At 38.3% G+C, this 27,037-nt stretch overlaps 1 protein-coding gene across 4 annotated transcripts; it reads right to left on the bottom strand.

Annotated features, from left to right (window-relative positions):
* Positions 1–3,301: 3,301 nt before the first annotated feature.
* Positions 3,302–22,992, bottom strand: LATS1 (large tumor suppressor kinase 1). 4 transcript variants are annotated; one of them, XM_026846135.1, is made up of 7 exons: positions 22,487–22,992; positions 17,463–17,613; positions 14,089–15,617; positions 8,866–9,448; positions 7,658–7,840; positions 7,332–7,438; positions 3,302–6,354 (listed from the first exon to the last, which is right to left on the bottom strand). In XM_026846135.1, exons 1-7 carry the CDS (start codon positions 22,835–22,837, stop codon positions 5,836–5,838), a joined length of 3,423 nt encoding a protein of 1,140 aa, XP_026701936.1. In that variant the 5' UTR covers positions 22,838–22,992; the 3' UTR covers positions 3,302–5,835. The 4 variants fall into 4 exon arrangements, with proteins under 4 accessions (XP_026701936.1, XP_026701937.1, XP_026701938.1 ...); XM_026846136.1 differs by having other exon boundaries at positions 14,089–15,614; XM_026846137.1 differs by having other exon boundaries at positions 17,478–17,613.
* Between the last annotated feature and the right edge of the window lie 4,045 nt (positions 22,993–27,037).

Here is a 27,037-nt window from a genome sequence, read left to right as displayed (position 1 = left end):
TTTTTTTTTTTTAAGGGGGAATTAAATTTCTTCCCGCAGGTATCGAAAGAATAAGGACAGCGGGAAGATGCTGCGGCCATCTTGGGTGATTCCTGTCATAATAGAAACGCTGCTGTGAAGTGTTTGCTTTTTTTAAAGATGTATTAAACGGAAGGAACGGGGTGGAGAGTCGGGCGGGGGTTGCCGCAGGTGAAACCTGACACCCAGCACGTGAGAGGCCTGAGAGCGAGGGGAAAAAAAAAAAACCAAACCAACAAGTTTTAGAACTCCAAGGAGGAAAGATGCAGCAGAGTGAGGGATCAGGCGCTACCAACGCAGACCGGGCCCGCCCTGACGGTCAGCAGGCTGAGCTGAAGTAGGATCAATCAGCAAAGAAGGGCTTTATTCAGCTGTTTACCTTCCGTGATTCACAGAGATGGGTTTTGCCTTGGTGAATAGCATGTATCCATTTTAACCCACGCATTCATTGTTTTGGGACTGTCTCCAGCTCTTTAAACTGTTATAAAGAGTGTTGTTCTGGGAAAGAAAACTCATCATGTACTACACAAGACTGTGGAAAACTGTATGCCAAGATCAATAAGACACGGGAAACTGTACTTTAATACGGTGTCCCTGAGAGAGCGGTAACATCATCTGCCTGAATGGACTCAGCTGCCCAGCAACAAATAGGATCTAAACGTTTGGCACCATGCAGCCGGCTTATGATAGTCCATTAGGGTGAACGCAGCAGACCTGCAGCGTGATGTAGTCCTTTATCACAACCATTCTTACCCTTTTGCTCATGTATTTTTACCCATTTAACACTGTTAAAATTGAAAATTTTAGTCTCTCCCTTTAATGAGTGAATTTCAAACAGGTATTTCTACATTGCTTTAGCTCTAATTTAAAGACAGCTGTTGATGCGTCTCTAAAATTCTAAGTGTTTATTGTAACATCACTTGGTTGATGAGAGCTGGAGGGATTACCCATCTTTCCTTTGTAGGCAGCTAATGAATGAAAAATGGTGCTGTACTTCCACCCCGCCCCTCCCCAAAACTAAAGGCAGAAAAATCAGGATATAACATAGGCTCTGCAATAACATACTGGTTTCTGCATCAGCAGTTTGAGATGTGCACTTAAAGGACTTTCTCAAAGACACCTTTTTCCTCCTAATAAATGTGAAAGCTGTGATATGTTGTCATCTCTCTCTTACGGAATAGCTTCATGATACATAATTATGCATAATAAATAAGATGTAATTATTTTGATGAGCAAGGCAGCAGAGGACAGGGAGAGAGCACCAATAAACTGAACTCTCGAACATCAAAATGTATGCTTTTGAGAACAGGTTACAAACATGAAATGACAGCTAAGTATGATAATATTTCTAGTATTAAATATATGCAAATTTTTTTGTTAATCAGTAGAGCTGTTGGAGTATAAGGGGGATTCGGGAGAGGGGTGTGATGGAGAATGAAAGAAAAATAAATGCATTTGGGCCACTAAAGCTTACGTTTCATAACTGATTAGCCAAAACAAGAATTTGATTTTCACTTCTTATGAAGATTCATTGTATTTCGTATTACCCCAGCAGGTGTTACACTACAGAAACTGATTCTGAGAAAACAGACACAGTTTCTAGAACTCAGGGATCTTTGTAACTGATTACCAGTAGCCAGTAATTCAGTTAAGCTGGAAAATTCTGAAGTAACTTTTAAGCGTTAGTGCAACCATCCACTCACATCCCCTAGGTCAAATAGGCACGCTGCGCTAGCAGTCCGCAGGGGCAAGGAAGCCTCAGCTCCTCAACTACTGGGTACAGAAACCAGAAACCTGGTTCTCCAGCACAAAGGGGTCCAATGCTCTAAAGTCAGCGTAAAAAACGCACATTCTTTTCATAAGAACATCAGGGGACTTGGAGATTATGGTGGAAGCCACCACCATGTAACCCTATAAAAGCCAAACATAACAGTAAGCTCTGAAATCACATACCACATGTGTAGCTGGACTACGGGTATACAGAGACCTGGCAAAAGGGGATACCCATGCTGTGGCAGAGACAAGTACAGAATACTCAAAAGATTGGTGGGTAACTTACTACAGCCATGAGGTAATGCAAGATTGTTAAGTTTACTAACTAGGCACGTAATAAATAATTTGCTTAAGCGGAATAGTGCGGTGGTCTATGTATTTAATTGGAGGATTCAAAAGAACTGACAGTCAGAAGGATATTTATAATACAAAAAAGACATTATATATACATATACACACATGGAATATATCTATATATACCTATATAGATATATATATAACTCAGTAAACTTGAATAGTGCCTTTATCAAGAGCATCTTAAGGCATTCAAACATTTTACTATGACATTGACCCAATTTATTATCTTTTTGCTTTGGCTGAATTAAAGCAAACAGATTAAACGTCTGATCTGAAACACAAAAGACATCTGAAACCAAAGCCTAATAGTATCTTGGGTGACAGCAGCATCATCTAAGAACTCACCCACTGCACTGCCTATTAGCTGAATATTATTAAAAGGAGTCTAAATAATTAATCATTCCCACTCACAGCTTTGCAACAGCAGAAGATATGTCAGTCTCAAAGAGACTTTCTAGCCATATATTCTATATATTCTATTACAAATTGAGGATAGAAAAGATACAGCAAGAGGGCCTGCCCTAGGATAGAATGCCACTGAGTATCAAATAGTATTTACAGTACAGTTATAGGATTATAGAACATTTTATAAATACAATTAATATGTATACAAGGGCACATAAAAGAGAAATTTGTTTCCATGCTTTACAAAGTGAATGTAACCTGAACTAAAACTTACTGCAGAATTCGACAGCTGCTGGTTAGGAGCCTCTCTTCTCAACTGCCTGTACAAACCAATCCCCATCACAGGTCACCAGTGAAACACCCATGTTTTAAGCAGCAGCTATGTAGAATCTCAATGGACTCTGAATCTATGTATGAAACATGAAGTTTCAAAACACGGGTAAGGCATAGCACGTTGGAGAGTTGTGACAAGTTATGTACAACTAACTTTCTCAGAGAACTTGTACTGTAACACACTGCATTTTGCAAGGAAATACATAATACTGCAGCATATCGGTGGCAAAATTCAAACAAGGTATATTACAACTTCTAACACAAGATAACAGAAAATGCCAGAACCATCTACCAAATTCTAAGGATGTGAGCTCTTCCTACATTTGTTTAAAAATGGTAATATTTAATATTTCAGTATTTGCACATGTCCTTAAAAGAATCAGTGATTTCCTTTACTAAAAGCAATCGGTTTTACTTGTGTAGAACTGTGCTGCCTTTACAGGACTGTTTTTTTATTTTCCTTTTTTTTTTATTTTTCCAAACATATTGGCCAAAGACCAGTTATAGTGTTAAATGGGAATATACTATAATACAATGTAGGCAGAGGAGAAATATACTCAGATAAAAAGGCAATTGAAACAGTCAGTTTAATGAAGAATTGACATTATTTTCTCTGCACACTTCACAAATGGTAAGGCAGGTTTGGTTAAATTACCTTTAACCAGTAATATATTATACTTTACTCCAAGACAAGTAGACCAGTTTTACTGGGATACTAACTATGAAGGAGGATAATCTTTGAAGTTTATTTACATGGAAAACAATCTTTTTTACATAATATATAAAATGGAGTAGTTATACACTGCAGCCACTTTATAATATTTAAGCTAAATGAAATGAATCTTAAATGCTATTTCAACAGCTGTGGAACAGGCAGACAGAACATGAATTGTTTTATTAAGCTACAAGCCCATTTTCATTATAGAAAGTAACTACTTGCTTAAGAAAACAGTTTTTCATAACCATCTTCTACCCATAAGCACTTCACAGTAGGGGGGTGAACTTCCACAAATGTTCCCTCTTGTGACCAAGCCTGTTTAAGAAGTTTTCCCGCTGCTGACCCTCTTTACATCAGTTCGCTCCTTCCTTGGTTACGCCAATATAAATAATTTTTTGGAGCACACTGGAAACTGGATCACTGGAACATGCTTACAAGAAACAAACCTCCAAATACTAAACACCAAGCAGTTTTTTCACTGATCCAGTAATTAGCACAGCACTACAGACAGTTGCACTGGCACAGAGATAGACACTGAACTGGAGCACAAAAAGGGAACAAATGGCTGGAAGCGCACAAGAATTCCTTAAACCACCTTGGTGACAAAAGTAAACGAGTAACTGGCTTTTGCTTCAGGAACAGCTATGAATACCAGTTTCGTGATACTTAGATAGTCACAATGCCAGTGCAATGGCACAAATAATAATTTAAGAAAGCAGTAATGCTTACAGGCACATTATTAGATTATGCATTGGAATTCAATTCCAAGGAGAAGGGAATGTTTTAAAAGACATGAAAGTTTACTAAAAATAGTGCATTTTCTTTACAACTGCGTTAGCTTCAGGAGAATGGAGAGGAAGAGATAAAAAACATATTTCCTTCTGCCTCTCACCTGTAACTCCTGGTCTTGTCCCAGGGAAGCTGCTTAGAGGGTTTCCTTTCCTTCCTGTTGCCAGAAACCTCAACAGGCTTAGAACCTACCCAGCATAAGACCCAAGGGGATGCCTGCTCATCTCTTGCAGGAAATTATGAAAACAGTAATGCAGGAGGCAGCAGACACAGCTCTTAAGGTCCTAACTATGTTCTGAATTGGGCTGTGAAAGACGGACCGCTGAAACTGTACTGACGGCTCAGGCTGGTGCACAACATTTCTCCTGTCTGTGCAACTAGGAGAAAAACTGTTAAAGCCAAGTGAAATTGGTCTCCACAACAACAGTCTCAAGAGCCATAATTTATAATATTTTCCCATTACCATCTCAAGCACATAATAAACTACTCTAAAATTTATTTTTCAAACTAAAAATTCCAACTAAAGAAGAACTGTACACACTTTACAGTTTGGTTGCAGTCGGAAAATCAAACTAGATTTCAGAAAGTGTTTTTCCTAAAGCTTATTTTCCTCTAATAACTAGAGGAGAACTGATGACAGGAGACAATCAAGTTATTTCTCAGTGAGCAGTCCTTCTGTTTGAGTATCAGCCACCTGCTACAGTGTTACTAATGGCAAATTCAATTCCTATTTAATAAAATACTAGTTCTAATGCTTTATTACTTCACAATCGTACTACAGCCAACACTGACACTTTCTTGTTCCAAAGCTGAGAACTAGGCCACTACCACAGCATCTGGAAGCATTTCACCAGATCGATGGCTCAGTTTTTCCAACACTGTGAATAATTAGGCTAAATACAGTGAGAAGTGAGGGTACAGCAGCCTTTTTTTTTTTTCCCCCTCCTCAGAAATGTATCAGAGTGTTTTATTAGTGTAAAGTAGGTTTTATATTTGGTCAACGCAAGGAAAAAACTGTCATTAAAAACTCTGAAGCTGAGATTTGTTTTCTAAAACTATTCAGTATATGTACAAATAGATACCAGGCATCATCATAGGAAAAAAAATAAAAAAAGAAATCACTATTTCCTATTTTGAGTACTTAGAGTACAGAGAAACAATAATAAAATTCAAGTGATTTTTTTCTTCACCTAACATCAAATCTCTTCTAAATTAAAGAATTAACAATGCTGGAATAAATTAATATTTGAAAAGGATTTCCCTGTATTCTCAGGAAACAAAACGTACAGAGAGGGAAAGAGACAATTTTCTTAGTGTTAAAAAAAAAAAAAAAAATCGTGCGTGTATTTACCCTAGCAAACTTCTCTCCATTCTCTTAAGAGACACTTCAAAAATTGCAGCTGCAAAGTAAGTTTAGTTAGTTTTTAATATTTATTCCTCTACTAAACATAAACCAGGTCACGATTCTGAACTCCTCTACCTGCCTGTTCATCATCATCATCATCATCATCTGACTGCTGTTCTGAGTTCTGGGAACCACCATACTCATACTCAATGGGCTTTGGATTGTTGTATGGGTAGCCATTGTCATCAAAAAACCTTCGGAAAGTGAACTCATAAAAAGCATGTTCAGGATGTTTTCCATTTTTGTACCACCCATTAAGTGTATCATTTCTGTTCCCTTCCTTATCATCATCACTCCACAATTTATCTGGATCAACTGGATCAAAGTTTGATGTGTCTGTAGGATGAGCAATTTTGGGAATGTAGAAAGCAGACTGCCGACGTAGATCACTTGAAAAATCAATTGTTTTAAAAAATGGATGAGCTTTTATTTCATCTGCACCATTTTTGCCTAAACGATCTTCTGGCCCTCGGCAGAGTTTAATAATAAGGTCGGAGGCCTCTGGAGTCAATTTAGCTTGAGGTGGAATATGAAGTGCAGTTTGCCAGTTGATAACCTTTAAAGCAAAAAGAGGTGTTATTCTATTTATAGTTTCATAACAAGAAAAAAAACAGTGAAAATTAATGAAAACAAAAAAAACAAACAGTCACAAAGCAATCATTCAACACATCTAAGTGTTTACACACTAGAGAGGGGAAAATGAGAAGCTGCTCTTTCAGAAATACAAAGAATATTTTGTCTGGAAGTCTGAAAAAATCCAAGTAAAGTTTATTCACATTCCAAATCTAAACTAGAGTCTGGCATGGAATAACCCTGCTATAAACCAACAAAGATACCATAAAATCCAGCACCTGGACCTGAGATTAGGCACATGGCTTGCAATCTTAAAAAGAAGGAGAGACAAATTTTGATTTATTTGATGCACTGGAAAGATGAACAGATTTGAAATTTTTTTAAACTCATCTTGCAAGCTGAATGCAGTTTTGCAAAAATGACACCTGCATAAGATTGCCCTGGTGGTTTCTCTGAAATAGTCAGGGCTCAGGAAGGAAGGGACCAAAGGCTCTGAGCTGCCAGGAACCCCAAGCAGCCACAGTCATTTGCTGCTCCTTCACCTTTGCATGCTGAGCCCCTGCACATATATCACCAAAGGAAATCCTCTGCAGGGAAGCAGGCATAGAAGCCAAGTGGTGGGAAAAGAACACCTAGATGCTGGAAGAAAAGAAAGTGGAAATAATAACTGGAACAGGTGCAAGAAGTGAAAGGGAATGGCTGAGATCTGAAACGTGATTTTTAGTTGGCAAGTTTACTGTATGACCAGGTAAAAAAAGATACAAACACAATTTTTAAAGGGACTTCAAGGATCAAGTGCATCGCCACAGTAATGTAAAGTTTACAATGTTGTTGGTTTATAAAATGCTTGGATAGAGCAGCACTCTCAGAGATCACCTTTGATTCCATTACAAATTAGAAAGACTATGTAAATTTCAAGCCTGCTTTTTCAGACTGTTAATACCAGACTTTTAAAGTTACCTTCATTTGTGTTTCCAGTGGTGTCTGTGCCAGGAATGGAGGCTGCCCCACTAACATTTCAAAGAGAATTACTCCAACACTCCACCAGTCACATAACTGTGTGTAACCTGAAAAGATGTCAAAACAAGGTAGTCAAAGGCTTAGTATAATTTTGTATTTCTAAGAATAAAAAAGGTTCACAAGAGATTTCTACTCAGTACTTAAGATTTCCATATTAACAACTATTTATTTTTTGTCAAAAGTGGCAGTGTAAGGAAGGTGAAGCAAGCTGCCTGAATATCAGTTACTTTGCAGTGCAGTGAGATTACAGGGCAAAAATGCATTACCTGTTCGTAACAATACTTCTGGCGCAATGTAATTGGGTGTGCCAACAAGGGAATGGGCCAGACAGCGCTGGTGCTGGCGTGCAGCCCTACGTTCAAGTGGCTTCAGCCGATCTCCACACCTGCAATTTGCTGGGTCACCCCATTCGTTACTGAAATCCATACTGTCTTGACGTGCATGATCACCTATGATGGAATAAGAAAGATGCCAAAGTTAAGATAACTTCAGTTCTTATCTAGTATGAAATTTTCTTTATTTGTTAACATTTCTTGTTGTAAGACAGAATCTGTTTCAATTTCAGCACTCAATTTGAGAGCTAAAACTGTCATCAACATCAGGATTCTGACTTTTTGATTATGATATAAAGTACCAACTTTTGAGGACACTGTTTTTATGTTCATTTTTAACATAACTATGAGAAAGTATTGGGTTTGATATTTTCTCAGTCTTTCCTTAGCCACACAAGGGGTGTATATTGTTCTTGCTCTTATGTAAACAGGAAAAAACCCCAATATTTAAAGCATCAAAAAATAAAATTGGACTTTAAACCTTCAACTTCTCTCCAGAGACTGTAACAGTCTGGCCTAAGATACATGGTATTTTGATAAAAACAAGTCAAAAGTAATTTAAAAATGGTTACGAAGGCATGTTTTTATTTCTGAAAATTATGTTATTGTTATTACAAAAAATCTGTATTTTATTACTCTCAGAACTGTGAATTCTTTTTTCTCTGCCTTTTTTTTTCTAACCTGTTAAGTCCAGTAGAATTTTTAAAAGCTTACTTAAACCTTTGTCAGAAATCAATAGGCTACATTAAAAGGAAGTACATGAGACACTCAGAACTTGGGGAGAGGTTTCAAGAACAATTACATTTAAAGCATCAGACCTATCTTCAAAACAGCTAAGGCTGTTATCTATGTAATTATCTCACTACCACTGTGATTTTCCCTCTCCAAATTTCAGAAGCCACTAATGCGACACACTTACAGCAGCACAGTTCATTCCTTCTCCCTTAAGGAATCAATGCTCACACAAACTCCCCCTAACTAAACACTGCTTTCTGTAATCTGAGTGGTGTGCAGACATATTGTTAGATGCGTTATTATTCAGAAAGGAAACGGCACAGTCATCTTTCTACTCATTTATTAAATTCCTTGCAAAGAACAACATGTCAACAAAATAGCGAAGAAACCTTTTATATTTCTCTTACCACTCTGGTAGTATTTTGAATCGTGGGTCCATCGAAACCCTGTACAGAGCCCGAAGTCAGTCAGTTTAATATGACCATCGCGATCTATCAAGATATTATCAGGTTTAATATCTCTGTGGATGAAGCCCATTTTATGAACACTTTCAACTGCGCAGGTCAGTTCTGCTGTGTAGAACCGTGCCAGATTTTCTGGAAAGACACCCATTCTAATTAGGAGACTCATCATATCACCTCCTGGAATGTAGTCCATTACAAAGTACAAATTGTCCTTATCTTGGAATGAATAGTACAGGCGAACCACCCATTCATTATCAGCTTCTGCAAGGATATCTCGCTCAGCTTTAACATGAGCAACTTGATTTCTAAGCAAGACATCTTTTTTCCTCAGAGTTTTTGTTGCATATAAGGCATTAGTATCCACTTTTCTTGCTAGGCAAACTTCTCCAAATGCACCAACTCCCAGGGTTTTAATTTTTACAAACATTGACTTGTCCATTTTAGCTCTTCTTAGCCGAATATAATTAGACTCTTTCTGGCACAACATTTTCCTCATTTGATCTCTGGCTTCTGGTGACAATCCAACCTGTACAGCAAACAGAATTAAACGTGAAGAGTGAACAGTATTCTTAATTCTTGGTGATCGTCTTATAATTACAAGGCTTAGGCAAAGCAAACCAAATACTTGTATACAGCATAGGAAATAACATTTAAAGGGTTTTTGTTTTAATTTACACATTAGGATTCTATGAAAACATATAGGAGTGATACAAAACAAAACGTGATTACTTTCAACAGCAAAATGCATGAGGTGCCATGCACCAGAAGCTTCTTAAGAAGGGAGTATGTTCTCAAGAAGAGAAAGGGTAATTTACAAACTACTGAAAAAAAACACTGCAAATAATACTTATCTGAGTAACAGTGTGCATCAACTGTCTCCCTGATTCTCTGCAGAGCTAAAGGCAGCCAAGACATGCCTAGGAGCAGTAAGTCACCGAGGGCTAACTGAGGAGCTGCCATGGGCAAGGCTTCCACTCTCTAGACTAGCTAGAGCAGAAGTCACTAAGCTTCCTCACTACGTCAGTAGAGTTCCAGTTGTGGGAGGCAGCATGCGACACACTCATGCTTCCCTGTGTAGCTACACAAACCAGATACATACACACTGCACTCTTTCCTACTGTCCACCCACACCAAGCACGTGCCTCTGCCACAAACCAAGACAAGATCTTTCCTCCTATCACATAACCCACCTCTAACAGGATCTCAGTCACTCTCTCAATCTCTCTCCACCCTACCTACTAACCAGAGCAGAGGAATTTCTGTGAAGTGGCTCACTCTTCCACACTGTGTCAGTTCTTGGCTCCCATGAACATGCCTCTATCTTGAATGAACATCCCTGGTGTTCTGGCCAACACCACTAACATTCTGACAGCTGAAACACTCAGACCACACAACTCATCACCTGCAGCATGGAAACCCTCATCTACAAGAACCACACTGACCATTCTTGTATTCTAACCTGTGTTCCTCCTAGGGTATTTTTGCTGGCTTCAATTCCTTTAAAGTGCCATCAATTCCAGTGATATTTTTCTTGGCGAATTTCAAGCCCTGGAATCAGAACATCCCTTCTTTTTGGTTTTAATGTCAGCAGAATTTTTCTTCAATTTTTTATGTTCTTTTCTCTGTTACACTACCCCCACATTGCTTGATGTTCATTCCTTCTTTTGTTTTTTTTGTCATCATTTTCAAAATCTTGTACACTCCCTTTTCCACACCATCTCAATTTTTTAATTTGCCTATCTGGATTGAAATCACCACCCTACAGCAAGGATTTCCAAGTTCAACCTACAATATATTCACTTATTTTTTCCTGGACATTCTGATCATAAAATTGAACGTGGCCCAACTAAATCCTTGCAAACATCACAACTATTATTCAAGCACTATTTTAGAAGCTTTCAGTTTCTTATTGTCACATCTTGAGAATTCTTGTTAACAAATCTTGTTGCTTCCATCTCCTTAATACTTCAAATGTTTAAGACACTGTCTGCATAACAGGTCTCAGGACCATCATCAGGATTAGGGGACCACTAGTCTAGGCCCATATAAATCACATGTTAATAGACAACTTCTACTTTGCCTAACTTACAACATAACTTGAAACAAAATATAATAAGACATGACTGAGAAAAAAGGCGAGATAAAAGATCAATTAGATATCATTCAGTATCTTAAAAATGCCTTCAGAATACTTTATGTCACCTATTAAAGAAAATACTGTTAGAACACAGAAAATTTCTTACAGGCATCACAACAAAAACGGATACAAAGGAGATGCAAATAGCAAAATACATACAAAATACTTGTCTACCCAAACAAACTTCACGAGGAATATCACTTCAGGAAGACTTAAAGGGGGAAGGCTGTCTCAAATTTAAGACAGAATTTTTTGTCAATATCAGACAGCAGTAGTTAGGACTGGGTAGCAGTAGTTTAAAGACTGGATGTGGGACAGACAATTTCTTGATTCAGAGTAGGGAACTGAACCTTTCTCAACACATTACTGCAGGAATACCTGGGGACTGTTTTCCAGGACAGAAACATCTTATAATTTCTTTGAATTAACATGCTTAAGGCACACTTCAATGCAGAAGGGAAGACTTTTTGAAGACTTACAAATGTCAAGAAGACATATGAAGTCCTGACACTATGTTAAAGTTCAGACAACAGATTCATCTTCTCAAGTCCCATCTGACCCATGAGTCAAGTACAGCCCTACTTGCACACAAACTGAACCCCACCGATCAGTTAGAAACTGGCAAAGAATATAATGTAGATGGCAACAAAACCCTAGGAGGAGTGAGATGAAGTACAGTAATTAATCACTGTGAGACATACAAATAGTCTCCCAAAACCTTCTACCTTTACCTTCTAGCACCTGCTCTCTAGATGTTGCTAACAGTTTTGCTGTAAAAAAAACAAAAATAAAAACAGGCCAAGTAACGCAATTTGACATCTCCTTCCTCAATCCATCTTCGCTCTTTCCTAAACTATCCACAAAACAGATGTTCATCATAAACTGGTCACTCTCTACATTACTGTATTTTCCCTAGAGCTCTCCTCAGCTACAGCATTTACCAAAAATTAACCAACTCTGTCAACTACACACTCATGCACATATACTTCCAGTTATTTCTAGTCAATGTCGGACATGAGAGCTTCCTGAATTGCTCTATGACACCACACAATTTGCTCTCATTTTGCTCCCTTCTCATCTTGCTGTGCCTTAAATTATGACTTAAATTTCTCTTTGTGACAAAGACATCTAGCACAATTCCTGGCCAGATTCACACATCTAAACTAAGTATTTTTGAGACAGCTCCACTCTATTCCCTCTGAAACAGCATAGAAATATGTCACCTATTCCAGAAATACAGCATCCTGTGAAGGCAGGCATTTCTGTAGGGAGGAGTTCTGGGTTTTTTTGGGTTTTTTCTTTCAAAATTTCTTCCAAAGGGGAGAAAAGAAGGGATTTAATACTTGTTTAATCCTCTTAAACTTCCTGAAAATACATAATGACCTAGTTTCCCTTTCTCCTTCTCATGACGACCCAAAAATACACCTCATTGTTGTGGGATTCCTCTCCTATACCGTTATGAAAAAGGAGATGTCTGATGCAGCATAATATCCCATTTTCCACCCTTCACACTGTAATTAAACATCCCAGTTTTAAATCTAGTATAATTATTAAAAATTGCATTTCATATAAGAAAAGGCATTTACTAGGGTGCTTTAAATGCAGAAGGAAAATATCAAGAAAAGTTGTATCAGTGTTTTCATGTAAGTAATACTTATGCTTGTGATACTATGGAACACAACACAGTAAGAAGGGAAAGTGAAGTTTGAAAATCAACATTAATTGTAATCTTACATTTAAGTACTCGAAAATAGTTAAAATAAATTCATGCTTAATTTTGATGCAGGATTGCATGCAAAGCCCTCTAAAAAGGGATCATGCTATTCTTAATAAATACTATTGCTCCAGAATCTTACTTGTCTACACAGGGATGGAGGCTACAGAGTTCAGGAAAGCTTCCCACACCTTAACAGTTTAAATCAGCTGTTAGTGGAAGTGAAAAGGAAAGAGAGAAGACTAAGAATAAAGATCTAGAAAGAGTTCCATGAAGAAATCTTGCTAACATTTACTTATTTGTGATTAAGCAAACACTTAAAAAACACTACAGCTTACATTCAAAGAATAAGAAAACATGGAATTAAAAAACAGCAGTTCAAGAAAGTGGCATAAACCACACAGAATAAATTTAAAAGGTACACCATACTTATGTCAAATTTTCAGCTACAATTGTTAAGAAATATATACAAGTAATACATCTCGAATTTCCATTTCTGCAAATCTTAATTTCACTACTTCTCACTATTTTCTCTTTTGAAATGACATATGCATACATCAGCTCCAGTTTTTACCCTTTTGATTTGGTTTAGTAGAACAGTGAAATCCCAGAAACAGACCACTGATTTCATGTAGGCATGAAGAAACTGATTTTACATGTTTTTGCTGATGTCTAGTTTTTATGACCACATTCAATTACCCTTTATTTAAACAGATATCCTTACAGCCTGGATTATAAAATACTTAAGCAGCTTTAGGCATTCTAAAAATTTAACTTTTAAATATTGATTTTTTTTTTTATTTGAACTTAACAAACCCTGTTGCTGCTGGAAACAAACTGTAGAACATAAAAGGTATCACTGTTTGGGTGACTATATAAATTAACCAGCCCACCACTTGTCTCTGCTTTACTTGTACCTGCAATGTTTATTTAAAAAATAAAATTAAAATCGTTAAAATACTGCATATAACTCAAAAATCAGGATTAAACAGAACTACACTATGAGCCATGGAGTTAAATTACAGTTCATGCAATGACTTTACTTCTGCTGCCTTATCATACATAAGCCAGATGAACTACATTTAGATATGCAAAAATCTTACTTAAAAACCCCAATTTCTAAGATGACAATGAAGTACATAAACAAAGCAATTAAGAACTTGCCACATCTCAAACACAAAAACTACAAATAGACTTCAATACCACAATGTTCTATTTATCTGTACTATTTAAACATTCTACAATTAAGACATATTTCTTAAAATTCATACAGGAACAGTTCTAGTCATAGATTTAGAAGGAAGAAAGAGTTTACCCGCATCATTTCATTCTCTAGTTGTTTCTTCCGATGCAAACGCTGCTGATGTGACTTGAGTATATTCTCCACATGTTGCTCCATGAAGAATTTAAAGGCTTGAGGGGAATAGCTTTGAATGCGAGACTCTCTTCTTTCTTCATCTTTCTTGTTTTTCCTAACAGGAACAGGTGATGTTGTAATTTGTTTCTTTTCTTTATCTGTTGAATCAACACATTCATAATTCTTTTCATTCTCATCCTCCTTGGATAAAATAGGTGGTTCCTCCTTGCTGAGTTTGGGTCCTGTTTCATACAGATTGACAGAGGGATTCTGGTGCAACAAGTGTTTTGGGTAAGGTGGTGGGGGACCCTGGTAATTTGGAGCCTCTGCAACAGGAGACATAACTGTCATATTTGTAGATGGACTCTCAGAGAAGGGAATGGTCTGAACAGTCTGCACTGGTTGTGGCATCCAGGAAGGGTGAGTGGGCGCTAAGGCAGTCTGTAGCTCTGGTTTTAACACACGCATACTTTTTACTGGTTGCTGAATGGGAGCTGGCGTTATCGCTGTTACCGTTGTAGCTGAAGGCTGTGAGCTGCTAGAGTGACTCTGCCTACTCCCATGATGGTTGTTGAAAGAATTAGAGCGTACGGGAAGATTGGGCTGCCACGTAGGCATGTCATGCCCATTGCCAGGGGATGACTGCGGTTGCACAGGGGAAGGCTGTGACCAGGATGCCGGTATTCCAGCCACATTCGTATTATAAAGTTCCATGTTGTGACTATTTCTATTTGGCACCATCATTGCCTGGGGAAGATTCCCATTGGTGTATGCTGAAGGAGGAGCAGATCCTCCTGCCTGCATCTGCAGTGCTGTGGGACTTTGCCTGTTAGTTGGATTCATGGGGTATGGGGGTGGTTGGCGACTCACTGAGTTGCCAGACACCACATTCTGGTGAACTATGAATTCTGCCTGACAATTCCCATTTTGCATTCCAGCTCTTCCTGAGGGAAAACTAAATTTGCTATTGGCAGAACTCTGCATGATTATTGGTTGCCTGCCAATGGGGACAGTGCTCATGCCTCTCTGAGCCTGTGTGGAAGAATTTATGGGTGAAGGATTCATAGGTGGAGGTGGGTAACCATCCTGCCACGCTCCTGGTGGCACTGGAGAAATACGGGAGATCACATATTCCATGTTTCCAGAGTAACGCTTTGTCTGAGAGTTTGGTTCCCAGGAAGGAGGTGGAGGAGTAGTTCCCCTCGGAGGGGGTGTCTGTCCTCGAGGAGGTGGAGGAGGAGGAGTGACACTCCTTATCTGTGGTAGAGGCGGGGGATTCACTCTTTGTCCATTGCCAGGATGAGCCTGCGCAAACGCTGCAATGCCAGATCCAGATAATGGCCTTCCTACATCAGGCTGAGAGCTGGGGCTCTCTGAGCGATAAACTACACCATCTCCCAGGGAAGGGCCGTGCCTCTGAGGAACCAAGGACTCCTTAGAACCCTTCCAGCTCTGCTTGCGGTTAACTGATTGCTGTACGGTCCCTGCTTTTACAAGAAGAAAACACAGCATTTATATTATTGGAAAGTATTTCTATTTACTGCTTTGAATGTTTTATTCTTCTGCATTAATTACTCCAGAAATAGGATGGGAATTCTCTGACACAGCATAATCCACTGTACTTCACATGAAAAATTGATCTCTATCTAGTAATACACAGCATGTTCAGCACACAGTAGAAGAGCAAAAAAATGCAATGAAACTATAGTAGCAGAGTTTTTAGAAATAAATCACTTTTCTGAAGATGCATTTTGCTTCAGTTACAGATGCACTCAATTTGTTAACTGAAAAAATGGTAATATGCAAATTAGGCATATTACATAATTTTAATCATCCATACATGCAACTCTCAGAAGAGATGTTCAGTACAAACGTAAAAATACAATAGCACAGAAAAACAGGTTTAGCCATGTTGCTATTCCTTACAGTTTAACACTTCTAATAAATGAAGTGTTCTTAAACTAAAATTTAACTGAATGTTGTAGAATCAAACAGTCCACTTACACTCTTGTATGTATACAGTTCATCCAATGTTGTTACATTCTTTGCATGTGAAATTTGATTAAGTCCTTCAATTTCCTTTTGAAATTTTCCTTTTACCCATAAAGACTAAGTCATGTCTTTATGGGTAAAATTTTTGTATATAGGCAAGAATTAAAACGGCATGAAAGTAAAACTTTGAGCCAAACTCTACAATATATTTACTGATGTTATTTTGCATCATATAAACAAAATACTATGCAAGGAACTGATAGTGTATGCAATCTCATTGTGCTTTTTACAATGTCATTACTGTGCTACTTGTAAACACAAGCAGTACTGTATGTAACTGCTGAAAGTCACTGCATCTTCAGTAAAAGAATGTGTTAATTGCTGTATCTTTGCAAGTAACAAGGAAAGTCATGGCTAAATGGTGGCAATTAGCTAGCAGCTTCATATAAGCACCAACTGTCCCTGCTTCACAGACCAGCTGAAAATAATGCTGTACTTTGCCACTCTTGACTGCTAGTTTTCCCTCATACTTATAAGGTCGATTTAAAATGTATCTTTATAGAGTTAGCAGCTCAGCACTCAATTTCAGTCAAATAGAAGTTCAGTATTTCTGCCGAACATGACAGTTACAGTTTGTTTAGGTGTGTGCTACTAAAATCTGGTAAAAAAGAAAACATCAAGATGCATTAAAGATGTGCTTGCAGATGTTAAGAGAGCAATAATATCAAGTAGCAAAATTCTGACTATTGCTACTAAAGCTACAGCCCCCTAACTTCTATAAAAACATGAAGTCTGCCTTTAAAACCATACAAACAGAATCTGGAATCAATAAGAAAATGAAGCAGAGAGAGTGATCTTGAAACAGGACATCCTAAAATACAAATATTGTAGCCATATGATTGATATATATATATTTACACACACACAAAAGTACACATACATAGTGCTGCTGTGTGGGAGAGTGTGTGAAAATAAGATTTCAATGCTCACCACAGACTTCTAAATGGCACCTGACACTGAGAACAAAACATGGGCATCACACCAATGAGGGACAAATATTACTAGAATGAGATCTGAATGCCATTCTTTGTATAAAATACTTACAGAGAATACTAAAGCCATACAGTTATAAAAAGAAACATTTAAGAAATTCATGTCAAATGCACCTATCTTTCAGAAGAATACATTTTATACTTTACATGCTATTTTTAAAAGCAAAAAAGTATATCTCAACATCTTCTCTGTTCCACTGTAAGCATACGAAGGAGGAAAAGTATTTTCTATTTTTCATCTATAAGAATACACTCAGTGAGTTACTGAGTTACCATGGATACACCTACCTGGTGGTTTCATACCTGCATTTACAGGTCTTGCTGCTGCTGCAACCATCTGTTCCCGACGAGGGTCCTGGTAGCTCATTTTACTTATAAATTCAATTGCGGCTTCTATACTACGGTTGTTAGTCTGCCTAAGAGCCTGTATAACCATATCCTAAAAAGAAAATGATATACAAAAAACAGATTACAAGAAAGTACCAAAAATCATGGTTATTTATCCAAATACCCTCCAGTAATTTTACCAAACTGCATAACAGATTTCTCTCAATTTAAAACTAATTTTAAAATGTTTTCTCCACAACAGATCCACCGAAATATTAATACAGTCTGGATCTTCAGGAAAAAAAGTTGAAGCACACTACTTTGATGTAAATTGTGTTACTTTGCTATTCGTACAACCAGGCTGCTTGTACACACTGAACCACACTACCCAGGTAACAGTAACATGATGACCAGAGATCCCTTCCAACCTAAGTTATCCTATGAAAGATACCCTAATGTGAAATTCAGAACTTATGGTTTTGATCATTTTCCTTCAACTCAGCATGACTTTTTACTAACAAATATCCATTAGTTTCTCCCTAAAGAATTCTTCCTGATGAGGGCAACATTATTGGCAGAATTCTATTATTTTGGGGGTAGATGTAGGCTCTGTGATCTTAGAGATCCAAACACAAGTTTTGACTTGATGGACAATCCCAGTTTGGTCAGCGGAAAATATATTATGGACCAGTGGGTTCTTCCATTGACTTGAATGAGATCAAGGTCAAGCAACAGAGGCAGAATTTCAGAGATGGTTAAAAGTCAGGCACTGCTCTCCCAGTTATACTGCACGGGATTTGTGCAGCTGACTCAACAAGTCTGAAATAAATCCCAGCATAACTCCCTAAAATTAAGCACACTGTCTTTAGTGATTTGTTATGGCCATACTTTATTGTATCAAAGCAATCATTTCAGTTCACATTATGTTTGAACAGGTTACCTATATATGACAGTATTCACCTCCTACTAAATCAATGGAAAAGTCAGAGGGCTCAGAAAGGAAGTATCCATTTCAAAGTCAAACTCACATTTATTCTTTCACAATTCCTGTGTACATTTTTAACACTACAAACATACAAAATTACATAGCCTCCAGAAACAGTAATTAAATTCAGTGAACAAAGCAAAATCTTAAAAAAATATTTTAAAATTAAAAAAATACGTATAATAAGGTTGTTACAATGTTTGCAGACCAGCGGACATAGTTATAAAAGCAGATAAAACTTCTGATCTCATAGCTCCTTCATGAGACAGTTATCTGAAACACTTCTACTATTATAACAAGATTGATCCGTTGCAGAGAAGTACATTTTCAGCACCAGTACACTATTTGTTCATGATGCAAACAGGTTAGGTTGTCCAGAGTATTTAATTTCCAATTTCAATATACTTTTATAGGACCCATCATTTATTTGACGGTCCCAGAGAGTGGTGGTCAATGGAGCTAAATCCAGCTGGTGGCTGGTCACAAGTGGTGTTCCTCAGGGCTCGGTGTTGGGATCATTTCTGTTCAACACCTTTACTGATCTTCACAGAATCACCGAATCAATTAGGTTGGAAAGGACCTTGAAGATCATCCAGTCCAACCATTAACCTAGCACTAACAGTTCCCAACTACACCAGATCCCTCAGCGCTAAGTCTACCCGACTCTTAAACACCTCCAGGGATAGTGACTCTACCACCTCCCTGGGAAGCCCATCTTGATAAGGACATAGAGTGTATTATCAGTAAATTCACAGATGACACCAAGTTAAGCGGAAGTGTCAATCTGCATGAAGGTAGAGAGGCACTACAGAGACTTGGATAGATTGGATCAGTGGACCAATGTTAACAGGATGAACTTCAACAAGGCCAAGTGCCAGGTCGTGCACTTGGGCCACAACAACCCCATGCATTGCTACAGGCTTGGGGAGGTGTGGCTGGAGAGCTGTGTGGAAGAGAAGGATCTGGGGGTTCTAATTGACAAGCAGCTGAACATGAGCCGGCAGTGTGCCCAGGCGGCCAAGAAAGCCAACGGCATCCTGGCTTGTATTAGAAATAGTGTGACCAGCAGAAGTAGGGAGGTGATAGTGCCCCTGTACTCCGCACTGATGAGGCCACACCTGGAGTATTGTGTCCAGTTTCGGGCACCTCCATACAAGAGAGATATTGAGGTGCTGGAGCGAGTGCAGAGGAGGGCAACAAAGCTGGGGAAGGGCCTGGAGAACAAATGATATGAGGAGAGATTGAAGGAGCTGGGACTGTTCAGTTTGAGGAAGAGAAGGCTGAGGGGAGACCTCATCAACAGATCCTGTGAGGAGAGATTGAAGGAACTGCGTCTCTACAGCTACCTGAAAGGACATTGTAGAGAGGTTGGTGCTGGTCTCTTCTCACAGGTGATTAGTGACAGAACAAGGGGGAATGGCTTTAAACTCCAACAGGGGTCGTTTAGACTGGACAAGAGGAAAAAAATTTTCATAGAAAGTGGTCAGACAGTGGAATAGGCTGCCCAGGGAGGTGGTGGAGTCACCATCCCTGGATGTGTGTAAGAGTCGTTTAGATGAGATGCTGGGGGATATGGTGTAGGGGAGAATTTTGTAAAGTACGGCTGATGGTTGTACTTGATGATCCCAAGGGTCTTTTTCAACTTGAATAATTCTATGATTCTATTCAATTTTCTTCTTAATCCATTTCAAAACCAAATCTACCATCTTTTTAGATGAGTAATTCTACAGTATATAAGCCTAAACCTACAAGTTCACATCACTGAGGCATAAAGACACAGAGAATCTCAAAATACGGAACCAGCAATATTTTAAGAGATGAAATATAGTTCCCTTTTCGCTAACCAGAGGACCTGAGTAAGAGCCAAAGGATCTCTCTGCCCTCTAGCTGAAGAACAAAAAACTTGGTCACCTATGTGACATGAAGTATTCAATGACTTGAAGAGCATTCCCTCACACACAACATGAGGACTGCCCTTGAATCCTAATAAGCAAGAGAGATTTCCTGTAGCTATTTAGGGTGCTTTATTTAAAAAAAACCCCAAACAATAAACTGCATTCTACCATAATTATTATACATATATGTATTACTAGCTACATACACACTATATATATATATATATATATATATATACACACATACATACACACACACACACACACCTGATATCAATAGATACCTCTCTATCTCTTCAGCTTTAATCCTAAATACTATTTAGTACTTGAGGGATAGGGGTAATAACCAGAACGTTTATGACATTCAATATAAACAAAATAAGTTTTTTAAAAGGTAAAAATATGCTTACAGCTGGACAACACACTCCAGCTATGATCCAGTCCATAAAACAATCCCAGCTCAAAATACATGCTCATTTCATTCCTGCTTGCTGTCTCGAATACCCCCCACCAAGAAAAAAAGATTTCCTACTTCAGCTCTATCTGTTCCTGCTGGTGTTCACAGGCCAATGCCATATGGACTATGGTGGCAACACAAATGTGGGCTAACACATGGCAGAAACAGCTTATGATGGCACTGTGCCTGAAAAAAGGTCCATATAACCACCAGTGTCCTGGGAATTCCCGGTTGTATCCAAGAACAAAGGGCAGGAGCAAAAGGCTTCAAGTTACAAAGGATCCAACAAAAATGATCAACTTAAGATACCTTTCTAGTTTATTATCCAGCCACATACCACTCTTCAGCTGACAAAAATTACTGCAAGTTTAATCTGCAAAAATGTGCTTTCTTTTTTAAAAAGCAGATCAGTTCTCACATCCAAAAAAACAACCTGAGCAACAAACCACACAGCAGGAACAAATTATTAAAATACCATCATTATAAGATTGTTCCATTCTTCCTGAAAACACAGCCCAGACTGCGTATCTGAGCAAGCAAAAGGAACATGAAAGACCACTATCGGCACCTGACACCAGGCCAGTGTCGAGGAAAAGCCAGCTGGCTGTTTTGGAGAGGCTCACCCCTGGTAGAGGTAGATCTCTCTGTAAATACCAAAGCATCACAGCCAGCAGAACTCGTGAGCTGGTCACTACTACAAGTAGTGCACACCTGTAAAGGCAATCCCTGTTGTGGCACTGTATCTCTTTTCCTTTGAAAAGATGAATGGTTTGCTAGCTTTTTTTATTTAAACCTGCTTTTGTACTCAAGTTTACAGAGAAAACAGGTGCAATTTACTTTGATGTGCAAATCCCAGTAAAAACACAGGAGCTGTAAGTGTATTAATTTATTCCTGGAAACCACTTTTTAGACTCCTTTCACTTATTAAAATGAATGAATGGAAATAAATTTAGGCAATTTAAAAAATAAATTGAACAATTATATTTAGTTCCCTGTTCTTATAATGAAAATAACAGCAGAATAATTACTTATGTCCAAGATTTTCAAGAGGCTTGACATTTTTGTCTTGAGTGTACTACAGAAAAGACACTCTGCAACCGGCTTTGTCATGTGCCTTGTTATTTTAGCTGTATCTGATAAAGCGCATATAGGATAGCCAAATTTCTTTCTCCAAAAAGCTGGAGCTTCTATAAGCCACTTGAGGAAAAAGTTCATTAAAATTCGTATCTGAAGCACCTGGTATTGCCTTTCAATTTAGATGGCCATATTTTATCAATATATTTTAAATAAGCACAATGCAAAACTCTGTTGAGTATCAGAGGCAAAATCCATGTTCTAGAGTCCAGTTCTCACTGCCTAAACCAATATAAATAATTAAAACAACCTACCACATAAAAACACTGCACAAGATGCTTAAAGAACAAACCAACCAGAGAACAAAAGCCAAGCCTCTTTAAATCCTTTTATCGTTCTTTTTCATTCCCCATTATTACATTTCACTACATCCTAATTAGAAACCTACCAGATTTTGAAGAAACTATTTTGCTTATCATATGCTGTTCAAACATTCCATGATCAACACCCCAGCTAACATTTAGTAATAGTTTATAGTTAACAGAACACCAAGTCTTGAAAATAAAAAATTTACCTCATCAAAGCCAGCAGCTTGTAAATCTTGCAGCATTTGTCGATTAACTTCTGACGTTCCTTTGACAGCTGAGGTTGTTTCGTTTGCAAATGGCAAAAGTGAGTTTCTTATCTCCTGCAAAACTTTATGATATGTTACAAATTTGGGGGGATTTCGGCCTTGTCTAGGATCTTCAGATAACATTTTGCCCATGCTGTGATCAGCTTTAGCAGCATCTGATGGTTTCGGTAAATTCCTGAGGCTCTCTCGTATTTCTTGTAGCATCTGCTGGCTGCTGCCAGTATAGTTACTGGCAGGAAAAGTCTTAGGCCTCATCTGTCTGTAACCTTCTGGCTTCTCACTTCTCTTCATGAAAACATGTATATATGCAACCTCCACCAAGGACTCGCACACACCAAAATTCAAGGAAGACTGGTTGGTAGTTTCAGAACTTGTGAAAGCAGTGCCTCTTCACTGTGAAACTCTGATTCCAGTAGTGCTGGAGTTTGTCACAACCCAAAACTGATATCCTGTCAACAAAACAAAACAAACTCCATTATATGTACAGCAGTGAAAAAGTTTACAATGTAGCACTGGTGGCAGTAAAACGTTCACATGCAGCACATGGTTTATTAAAACCATGCTAAGCAACTTCTTCAGGCAGCCTTTCTCAACCTGAACTACAGACTGTGTTGGGCTTCTAACAGTCCATTAACAAAAAAAAAAAAAAAAAGTTTTAAGTGCCTCAAGTGGGAACAGTCCTGAATTGCAAAGGATGTGGATAGAGTAAAGAGGAACTCAGTGTGGTGGGCAAGACTTTCAAGAGGAGGCATGAACTGCTGTGTGTGCTACTCCATCACTGCTGCTTTGCCTTCCCCTCTCTGCTGGGTGCTGTCTCCATCAGCTACGTTTTTGCCAACACTTTTATAGCTGAAGGTGCCAATTCTACTACCCAGTTAGTCAGAATAGGGACCAAATACCCTAGCTGTTCAACAGTTCTGAGATCAGGCTCCACAAATAGATGGAACTAAGTACAAAGTACACCAGTGAGAATATATAATTACCATGATTTTATTGATTCTTTAGCACTCACATATGTAAAAAGTAAACATTCGCCTAGCTCATCACACACACCTTCATGATTTCTTGTATCATCTGCCAATTAAACCTGCTTAAGGGTTCAGCTTTCTAAGGCTGCCACAGTCTTTTAGTTCAAGTCTCCTTGAACCAGTCTTCATCAATAAGCAATTTTAAAATTTATTTTACATAAGGGAAGATGAGAAAATGGGGGAAAACCAAAGAAAATTTAGTCAGACTTCTTTACTGTAAAACTGTTTAACAACTCAAGCATCAAATTCACTGAGAGCATAGCTGTGATATTTGGTAAGGGAAACAGAACTTTCTGCCAAAAACAAATAAAAACCGTTTGCATTTTGAAGGCACTGACTCATCAGGGAAAGAAGCCTCTGTCTGCAGAGAACTCAAAACTCTGCACTGGTGCTGTGCACTGGATAGTATTGTAGCACTGTAACTGGTATGGCAAAGGACGGAGCAACTTCGGTGAAACACCGAAGAAGTTAGAGAGCATTTGCCTCTTTAGAGTATCATGAAACAAAACTTTGGCAGTCTTTGCTGATCCACAGGGTAAGATCAATTAGTAAGACTGCACAAGATACAAAAGTTACATATTTTAGCACTGTCTTTTCTTCACAGGCAACTAGAAGAATGATAAAGTTCAACTCACACTGTTCCTTTACTATAATACAACATCCAACAGTAGCAATACTGAAAATGTTCTTATTTTCTTGTTTCAAAGTGTTAAAAATTTGCATTCCTAGTTTGTTTTGAGGATTCAGATGTCTGCAAGCATCTTTTGTCTCTTAAAGAAGTAGCGTGCAGGTAAGTGTTTCTCATATTACACATGAACTAAACAAGTGTCTAAGTTTTACACAGTCCACATAAAAGTCACTCTTTCTTCATCCAAGTTACACTTCTACAATATTTGCACTGTCACAAACAAATTAATGATTCAGTGATTAAGGAAGAATACAACAATAATAGGAAAACACCTCTCAATATACACATGCAAATTATATGAGTTAAATACAGATGATTATCCATATACAAATAAAACCTGAAAAACTACATAAATAAGGACTGTGAAAAGAAACACAAGGGACACCCAATTAATATCATTCTCTTTGGAGAGCCACTTAAGATTTAGATAGTTCCATTAGAGAAATTACATTATTTCTTAGTTGCTACAACTGCACCCACAAGTTTTCTTTGCCCTGTGATAGGTTTGAAACCTTAAATAAATGTAATTTGGTAGTTCTATTAAAGTTTTTTCCTACAGTCTAGTAGCATACAATTCTTCAGTGCTCACTGAATGAAGAAAAGATCATCAGATATGTAAGTGAATTTTAGTAATACACTGAAATTTTGTTCAAAGTATTAAGAAATCTAGATTCAGCAGAAAGTACAGCATGAGAGCAATCAAAATGTAATTGAATTTTGACCACCTTCAAAATAATTTTCAAAATATGCCGTATTTAAGACCATGTTGAAAATACTTCGTCAAAAACACTTTTTTCAAAGAAAATGGAGTAACTATATTTAGAGCATTTTACTAGTTTTGCTATGGATGTTCCTTTTCTTTCCAAGAGACCTGCTTCAAAAAACCACACGTGTTGGATACACAAGTGTGAGAATATATGCTAATAACACTTGAAAAAATCATCACCTCTGGAAAAGTGAAACCTCTACCATAAACCCATCCCAAAATACAGGACAAGGCCAAGTATCTCTGAGGTTTAGCAATCTAGACTACATGTTCAAATTCAGCCAAAATTAGGAGTAATGACTCGTTCACCACTGGCAGGTTAACTAGATAGATTAGTTGATACTGATCTTGTGTCACACATATACCAATGAGGGAAGAAAAAAAATGTCCATATGCGAGTTAATCCTTTTAACAAGTTCCAAATGCCTGGAATTCTGGAGAAAACAGCTGGTTTGCACCTATTAATTTTACCATAATTTCATCTGGTATTTCAATATTCACTTTATGGTTACACCACAGCTAGTTAAGATAAACAAATGTAATAACTCTAAGAAAAATCACAATTAAATTAACAGGACACTTAAACCATGTCAGGAGACCTAGAGCCTATGACCTAGGGGGGTAAAAAAACCCCAAAAACCAGCTTGTGCTCTAATTTCTTTAGGTGCAATACTGAGAGAACTGTATTTCTTTCTGAAGTGCTTTAAGAACTTTAAAACAATGATGTCAGTAAGTGTTTGATAGCTATTATTTTGCTGGCAACTGCAGTTTAACAGGATACAGACTAAGCAGTCTTGAAAAATAAAGCTGCACTTTAACATAAATTTTTAGCAGAAACAGAGCTTTACCAATGTAAACTGTCCAGTCCACTAATCTCCCACCACTTCCTAGCTCCAGCATAACTGTTTGTATGGCCACACAGAACAAATCAAGCTAAGGAACATACCCAGATGAATAGTAACTTTTTGGTGGGTGAGTTGTTTCTTTTGGCAGCAGTTATGGTTAACAGCAGTTTGATATGTGAAACTACAGTCTTAACTGCTCTGAAACCAAATTAAATCAGTCCTCCAGTTTAATGAAGTACAAGAAAGCAAGTATTACTAAAGTTCACCTTGCTTTACACATGAACCTCAAAATTCAGACAGACATTTGCACACATTTTAAATCAAGAAAGTTTTGACTGTTCAGTAAGAAACCTATCTTAACTACATACAACTAGCAAACACAAACTGTATCCAAGGGAACTGATGTCTATTCCCCCTTGCACTTTTGTTCATTAAACTATAAACCTGTTTGTTAATGCAGCTACTTGTGCTGATGAAGTTCTCTGCTTCTTAAAGGAGTCAAAAAAAATTTTTTTCCTTTTTCAAAATATAGGGATAAATTATTTTTTAGATGTAAAACTAATTTTTCAAGGGCTTGGTTGAAATCAACAAAAGGAAACTGTTCTTCAGATAACAGGTCATTGAGCCAGAAAGCCGTTTCCCAAAGGATTAATTTCCAGTGCTAAAAGTTTCCATATGATGAGGAAAAAAGTGGACCCTAAAATTAACTATAAATAAAGACAGCAACATACTGACAGGGAAGACTGAACGGGAAATGCCCAGAGGCAAGCTGAACACTGGGAACATCGTGCATCTGCTCTGCTTGTTTCCATTCTTACACCCTGCTATTTCCCTGAGAAGGACACAGCTCTCCATACCGACAGATGTGGCCTTAGTTGCCCTCGGCAGCAGCAGCAGCGATTTCAAGAGCATGCACGAGGGACCTTTACGGCCACCGGAGCACAGCCACCTGAGGACCACAGCGTCACGGCCACCGAGGCAATCCCTTCGGCGCAGCAGGGCCCAGCGCTTGAGGCAGCACCCGGCGCTAGAGGCCTCGGCGCCGGGACGAGCGCTGAGCATACGACAGCCGCTGGTCCCCCGACTCTGCCTCGACGCCGGGACACCCGCGCTCCTGCCGCCCAGCCGGCCCCAGGCCGCGACCCGAGAGCGGCCTTGGGCAGC

Source organism: Athene cunicularia (assembly GCF_003259725.1).
Source record: "Athene cunicularia isolate RWA chromosome 3 unlocalized genomic scaffold, athCun1 chr3_part1, whole genome shotgun sequence".
Classification (NCBI taxonomy): domain Eukaryota; kingdom Metazoa; phylum Chordata; class Aves; order Strigiformes; family Strigidae; genus Athene; species Athene cunicularia.
The sequence above is the reverse complement of the archived record's forward strand: the minus strand, read 5'-3'. Positions and strand labels throughout refer to the sequence as shown.

Coding starts and splice junctions, on each gene's coding strand:
- LATS1 (XM_026846135.1), bottom strand. CDS start 22,837: ATGAAGAGAAGTGAGAAGCCAGAAGGTTACAGACAGATGAGGCCTAAG. Junction 17,614..22,486: donor AAGCTGCTGGCTTTGATGAG/GTAAATTTTTTA, acceptor TTTTCTTTTTAG/GATATGGTTATACAGGCTCT. Junction 9,449..14,088: donor TAGAGAATGAAATGATGCGG/GTAAACTCTTTC, acceptor TTTGCTGTACAG/GTTGGATTGTCACCAGAAGC.